General features: G+C 46.0%; 1 protein-coding gene across 1 annotated transcript; it reads left to right on the top strand.

Moving 5' to 3' along the window:
- The first annotated feature begins 3,519 nt into the window (after positions 1-3,519).
- Positions 3,520-6,216, top strand: si:dkeyp-72g9.4 (uncharacterized). The gene is made up of 2 exons (XM_033974415.2): positions 3,520-3,592; positions 5,221-6,216. The coding sequence occupies exon 2, from the start codon at positions 5,223-5,225 to the stop codon at positions 5,778-5,780; it is 558 nt and encodes a 185-aa protein (XP_033830306.1). The 5' UTR covers positions 3,520-3,592; positions 5,221-5,222; the 3' UTR covers positions 5,781-6,216.
- Positions 6,217-7,201: the final 985 nt, after the last annotated feature.

Below are 7,201 nucleotides of genomic sequence, written 5' to 3'. Positions count from 1 at the left end.
TTTAGAGTGAAGACGTTTAGCTGCTCGTCCAAGTCTCTTCTTCAGTTCTGTCAGCTCTTACTGGGTGCTATCACACCTATTAGCATTCTGGCTTGCTCTATTGTTCTCTTTGTTTCCTCCGTTTGCTTTGGGTCTGAGGTGGAGTTATAGATGAGGTCTTAGGCCCTCGTTCCTTATGGGGGGCCTTAGACCTCATCTTTCCCTCAGTCCCTAATAAGAGCTGGATGAACATGCTAATTGTGTCTCATACACAGTGCACACTTAGTGTAGCTCCACAAACAGAAACTGTGATCAGAAGCTGTTTCAGTTTCAGTGTCGTTAGCGCCTCCTTCAGACAGATATGAGGCAGTGTCCAGCAGAAATCTGACCAGAACTGAAGAAGAGACTTGGACGAGCAGAGAAACGTCTTCAGTCTGAAACTTTTTGAACAGTGACAGATTTAACTTTTGTCTTTTATCAAAAATAGGAGCAGGTGTGATTCTAAATGTTTATCTCCAGATTATTAAAGTGCTGCAATGGCTCCAGTCCATCCAGGTTTACATTTCCTTCAAATGTTAAAAAAACAAAAGCTTTTTTCACCGTTTCATGTTAAAATTCATCACCTGTTATGAAGCTGAGTTCATCTGGTTTTATGTGCTGCTTCGTGTGCTCTGGGATTTTTACACAAAGTTTGATTCAATTATTACCTGGTTTATAATCAGAGAGTATGAAATCAAAGTATGTTTTTTATGAGAGTTAAAAGGATCCTGACTTTTTACTATGGGATATTCTTTTGTCTTTTGCTGAATCAAATCAGGCATAAACATGAGATAAACATGAGTGATGTTTTAAATGATGAGACAGTTTCCCTCGGTGTTTTTAGGTCGGTTCTACAGCGTCACAATCTGGACGTTTTCTGCATGTTTGAAGAGATGAATGGGCTCATTATGTGGAGGAAGCAGCTGTCCGTATGTGCGAGTGTTTGGACTAAATATAACTCGTCGTGACATTAGCGAGCTGTAAAAATCACAGATCTTTTTATAGTTTAGATGTAAAGAGACTGTGATGCGCTTCAGTCGTCGTGTTCTTGGCACGTTTCAGCTCGGAGCAGATGCTGGTGATGTTTTTCTAGAAGCTGCTCATCACCGACTGGATGAGCGTATCTGTGTTTTCAAAAGACAGAACGCTAAAGCAGCCAATGCCTTTAAATGACTCCAGGTCAAAGGTCAAATGTTTTTCTCTCCAAAGACCTGATGAGCTGAAGATGCTCAGACGTGACTGAGTTCTGTCGATTTATTTTCTGGATTTCTCTGATTAGAGACGTATCGATCCGGCTCTTTCAGCTCTGACACCGATTCTGATACTGAAAACAGCATTTATTTCATTTTAATAAAAATAAAATAAAACTGATCCAAATGTTTATGGAGCTGTTTTTCATTTCTCCAGTAACGACTGAACAACTTTGTACAAAAAAAATAAATAAAAGAAACTCTGAGACTTTGTGGCTCGACCTGTGAATGTCTCAGTACCTCAGTTTAAATGTCCAACCAGAAACTCGACTGAACCGATACTTGGAGCCGATACCTGATACCAGTATCGGCTCCGTCCCTCTGAAACATCTGATGTGAAGCTCGTGTCTCTGGTGATTCTGTTATGACTTTGATTTCATTTCATTTCATTATGACTTTGTTAAAAACACTAATACTTTTGTCTCACAGAGGATGAAACAGAGACAATGAAACAGAGACAATGAAACAGAGACAATGAAACAGAGACAGAGAAACAGAGACAATGAAACAGAGACAATGAAACAGAGACAATGAAACAGAGACAACGAAACAGAGACAATGAAACAGAGACAACGAAACAGAGACAATGAAACAGAGACAATGAAACAGAGACAATGAAACAGAGACAATGAAACAGAGACAATGAAACAGAGACAGAGAAACAGAGACAATGAAACAGAGACAATGAAACAGAGACAGAGAAACAGAGACAATGAAACAGAGACAATGAAACAGAGACAGAGAAACAGAGACAATGAAACAGAGACAGAGAAACAGAGACAACGAAACAGAGACAATGAAACAGAGACAATGAAACAGAGACAACGAAACAGAGACAGAGAAACAGAGACAACGAAACAGAGACAATGAAACAGAGACAGAGAAACAGAGACAATGAAACAGAGACAATGAAACAGAGACAATGAAACAGAGACAACGAAACAGAGACAATGAAACAGAGACAATGAAACAGAGACAGAGAAACAGAGACAATGAAACAGAGACAATGAAACAGAGACAGAGAAACAGAGACAATGAAACAGAGACAGAGAAACAGAGACAACGAAACAGAGACAATGAAACAGAGACAATGAAACAGAGACAACGAAACAGAGACAGAGAAACAGAGACAACGAAACAGAGACAATGAAACAGAGACAGAGAAACAGAGACAATGAAACAGAGACAACGAAACAGAGACAATGAAACAGAGACAATGAAACAGAGACAACGAAACAGAGACAATGAAACAGAGACAATGAAACAGAGACAATGAAACAGAGACAACGAAACAGAGACAGAGAAACAGAGACAATGAAACAGAGACAACGAAACAGAGACAATGAAACAGAGACAATGAAACAGAGACAATGAAACAGAGACAACGAAACAGAGACAATGAAACAGAGACAATGAAACAGAGACAATGAAACAGAGACAACGAAACAGAGACAGAGAAACAGAGACAACGAAACAGAGACAATGAAACAGAGAAACAGAGACAACGAAACAGAGACAATGAAACAGAGACATGTACTTTTAAACTTTCATACTTTTATACTTTTATACTTTTATACTTTTATACTTTATACTTTTATACTTTTAAACTTTTATATCTTGATCTAAGATTTGATCTTTTTTCACAGTGAATTAAAGGATCACGTGACCCTGATGCTGATGCAGGTTCCTCAGAGTTTCTTTGTTTGACCACGACGTGTGACCGGGTCAAACGTGTGACCGGGTCAAACGTGTGACCGGGTCAAGAGCCACTGGCCCCAGAGTCACCAGCCCCAGAGTCTCCAGCCCCAGAGTCTCCAGCCCCAGAGCCACCAGCCCCAGAGTCTCCAGCCCCAGAGCCTCCAGCCCCAGAGCCACCAGCCCCAGAGTCTCCAGCCCCAGAGCCTCCACCAGCCCCTGCGCGCGCATCCAGCCCCTGTGCACGTGCCGCGCTCTCACGTGACGCTCGTTTTTCTGTTTGGGTCAAACGTTTGCAGAAGTGCAAATCCTTTATTGTTCCGTGATGAGTCTCATGTCCATCAGTAATTCTCTTTGACTTTAATAATCCCTAATCTAATCCAGCGCACGCGCTCGGGCACGCGCTCGGCTGTGGGCTCCATCAGCATCAGGAAATGGATGGTGTGGCTATTTTTAGAAGCAGGGAAGGAGGGCAGAGCAAAAGTAAGCTATGGAGGGAGGAGGAGGAGGAGGAGGAGGAGGAGGAGATAAATGTGTATGCGCTGCTGCCGTTGGTCAGAGACACTCGGAGACACAGAGAGGACAAAGCATCCCCGACTCCAGACTCAGCATCACCAACAGACGAGCAGGTGAGGAACATGTCCGCTGTTTTTGATGAGTTTAGGTCGTAGAGGGAGGTGTAGGTTAAGTCTGCAGAGGGAGGTGTAGGTTAAGTCTGCAGAGGGAGGTGTAGGTTAAGTCTGCAGAGGGAGGTGTAGGTTAAGTCTGCAGAGGGAGGTGTAGGTTAAGTCTGCAGAGGGAGGTGTAGGTTAAGTCTGCAGAGGGAGGTGTAGGTTAAGTCTGCAGAGGGAGGTGTAGGTTAAGTCTGCAGAGGGAGGTGTAGGTGAAGTCTGCAGAGGGAGGTGTAGGTGAAGTCGCAGAGGGAGGTGTAGGTGAAGTCTGTAGAGGGAGGTGTAGGTGAAGTCTGTAGAGGGAGGTGTAGGTGAAGTCGCAGAGGGTGGTGTAGGTGAAGTCGCAGAGGGTGGTGTAGGTGAAGTCGCAGAGGGTGGTGTGGAGCTCTATATTTATCTGGTGCTTTGGATGAACTGGGTGAGGCTGCGTTTTGGGTTTTGTAAATGTTCTATTTTTGGCACCGAGGTCGGACTCTAAAATACTCTGAGGTTTAGAACAAAACGAGGCGTGAGCCAAACACTGGGACAGTCTGAGGCTTCGCACGTCTGCGGCTGCGAGCGTGTCTGCAGCTGCCAGCGCGTCTGCAGCTGCGCACGCGTCTGCAGCTGCACGTTCGTCTATTTTGGTTGGTCTTTGCCAAAAACAGAGTGGGTGGGTTGTATTTCTCAGAGCTGTTGCCTCTCAGAGTAAACAGGACGTGTCTGGGCCGTGTAAACCTGTAGGAAAAGCTGCACATGTCAAAGTGATGCACACAGTGGAGTCCAGATGATGATGAATAAATAGGTGTAATCTGGACAGTCTCCAGCGCCTGAGCACATCAAATTTAAAGGGATCTTAGAAGGATTTGAAAAGGATCTTAGAAGGGGCTTAGAATAACCACGGAGCTGCAGAACATTCCTCTGTCCTGAAGGACCAGGGACGATGTAAACACAGGGTTTTATTTGTGCTGCTCAAACCTGGAACAGAAAGAATCAGGAGAGGCACATGACCAGAAGGACACGAATGTAAACACCTGGACTCACCTGAGACTGGAACGGGACCAGGGACTGGACCAGGGACTGGACCAGGGACGGGACCAGGGACGGGACCAGAGACGGGACTCACCTGTACCTGAAAGACGGGACCGGGTTTGGAACAAACATCCATGATCATATTGGGTTAAAACAGTTGCAGGACTAAACCAGGTCTGAACCAGGACTAAACCAGGACTAAACCAGGACTAATCCAGGTCTGAACCAGGTCTGAACCAGGACTTTACAGAGACCACAGACTAAACCGGGCTTTAAATGGTACTAAACTGCTTGACTTGTATGACAGAACATTCAGTCTCCATGGGAACGAGCAGGTGACACGCCCACACAAGTATTTAACACATTTCACTGTGGAACATTCCAGACAAACATATTCATTAATATGTCTTTATTTGTACAGGGAGGAATCAAACACAGAACAATAAAACCAAACCGTTCAAACAGGAGCAGGTTATAAATGTGCATCTCCACAGAGGACCCCTGCTCCACGAAAGTTACACACTGCAGCTTTAACACACTGCAAACATGAAGTGATGTGTGTTTGCTCTGTCCAGAGATGAGGCCTCGGTCCAGACTGCCCCCCAAGCAGACGCTCCTCCTGCCCACAATCACAGAGGGCACCGAGGAGCTGGCGAGAGAGATGAACGACGCCAACGCGGACCGCGGCCGCCCGGTCGGCTCCTCCGAGGACTACCTCCTGTCCATCTGCCACCTGGCCCACCCCACGTTCCCCACACGGGACCTCACGTCCCATAGCAACCGAGACGGCAAGATCGGTTGCTATGGAGACGCAGACCCACTGGAGCACATCTACGGTCATCCCAACTGCAGCCTCCAGTGCGGAAGACGGCGTTCCACGTCCAAGGAACGAACGAGGGCGCACAGCGTCCCCAACACGTCCACTCCAGACCTGACCCAACAACGCAAACGCAGCTGCCCCGAGTTACACAACGCCACCCGAACTGGACCAAAGACGACAGACGCGACGGAGGAGGAACGGCCGCACCCCGCCGTCAAACCGTCCCTCATTTCACAGTGGATCTCGGACTGTAGGGCGGCGTGGAGAGAGACGCGTGCCCGAGCCTGTCTGCTGCCCGCCATCGCCGAAATATGAGGCGTGGTCAGTGCAGAGACTCCGCAGAGAGACGGGCAGCTGAGCGCGTGGCCAGTGCAGGTAGACGGGATGAGGCGCGTTCAGTGCAGGTAGACGGGATGAGGCGCGTTCAGTGCAGAGAGACGGGCAGCTCCAGTTGTGGTGGGACAGTCCTGTTCTTAATGAACCAAAACCACATTAGCCAAATGTCTTCACGTTGTGGACACTGTTATTCTGACACACACGAGCAGAATGTGACTCATATCATGACAATAAACACTCTCCTGTGTCTGTGCTGTTAAGCACACTACATACATGTTCACGTGTGGAAAATGCAGATTATTTCATGTTTTGAAACGTGTTTAGGCCGACACATGTGATGTCGAAAAGCTCTTTTTTTAATCTTGTTTTGTGAACTTGTTATAATAATAATGAATAAATGTGTTTGATACTTGGTCTCAGATCTTGATGTTGTGTTTTGTCACAGTCCAGATCTGCCGGTGTCTTGTGTGATGGCGTTTCCACGGTGACGGGAGCGTACTCGGCGTGTGGAGGCAAACAGCACGGCAAAATAAACAGAAACAAAAGCGTCTCTTATTCACACTCTGCTTCATCTTTTGTGATGAATTATTAACAATTATATTTATAAATGTTGTTTAACAAATACCTGACGTGAGCCGATGACACTGGAAAAAAAACATGGATGAGATGTGGACGACTGAGGGACACAGACAAGACTCGAAAACAACACTGGAAAAACAACACTGAGAAAAACAACACTGAGAAAAACAACACTGAGAAAAACAGCACACACATTCACACACAGAGGAGCAGTTCCACATGTGGACACTAGATGGAGCGCTCGCCTCTTTGAGGCTTGAAATAAGTTTGATTTTTTTTATGTGTGTGTGTGTATAGATGTGTGTGTATAGTGTGTGTATAGTGTATATGTGTGGGCTGACACACTGGATGGGGTGTGTGTGTGTGTGTGTGTGTGTGTGTGCGTGTATCTCATAGGCTGACACACTGTATTGTGTGTGGGGGTGTGTGTGTGTATTGTGTGTATCTCATGGGCTGACACACTGTATTGTGGGGGTGTGTGTGTGTGTGTGTATATTGTGTGTATCTCATGGGCTGACACACTGTATTGTGTGTGTGGGGGTGTGTTGTGTGTATCTCGTTTGCTGACACACTGTATGGGGTGTGTGTGTGTGTGTGTGTGTTGTGTGTATCTCGTGGGCTGACACACTGTATTGTGTGTGTGTGTGTGTTGTGTGTATCTCGTGGGCTGACACACTGTATTGTGTGTGTGTGTGTGTGTGTGTGTTGTGTGTATCTCGTGGGCTGACACACTGTATTGTGTGTGTGTGTGTTGTGTGTATCTCGTGGGCTGACACACTGTGTGTGTGTGTGTGTTGTGTGTATCTCGTGGGCTGACACAC

Source organism: Periophthalmus magnuspinnatus, chromosome 10 (genome assembly GCF_009829125.3).
Source record: "Periophthalmus magnuspinnatus isolate fPerMag1 chromosome 10, fPerMag1.2.pri, whole genome shotgun sequence".
In the NCBI taxonomy this organism is placed as follows: domain Eukaryota; kingdom Metazoa; phylum Chordata; class Actinopteri; order Gobiiformes; family Gobiidae; genus Periophthalmus; species Periophthalmus magnuspinnatus.
This window is presented reverse-complemented; position numbering and strand designations above follow the sequence as displayed.

Excerpts from the sequence above, each read along its gene's own strand:
- si:dkeyp-72g9.4 (XM_033974415.2), top strand. The coding sequence starts at position 5,223 with ATGAGGCCTCGGTCCAGACTGCCCCCCAAGCAGACGCTCCTCCTGCCC.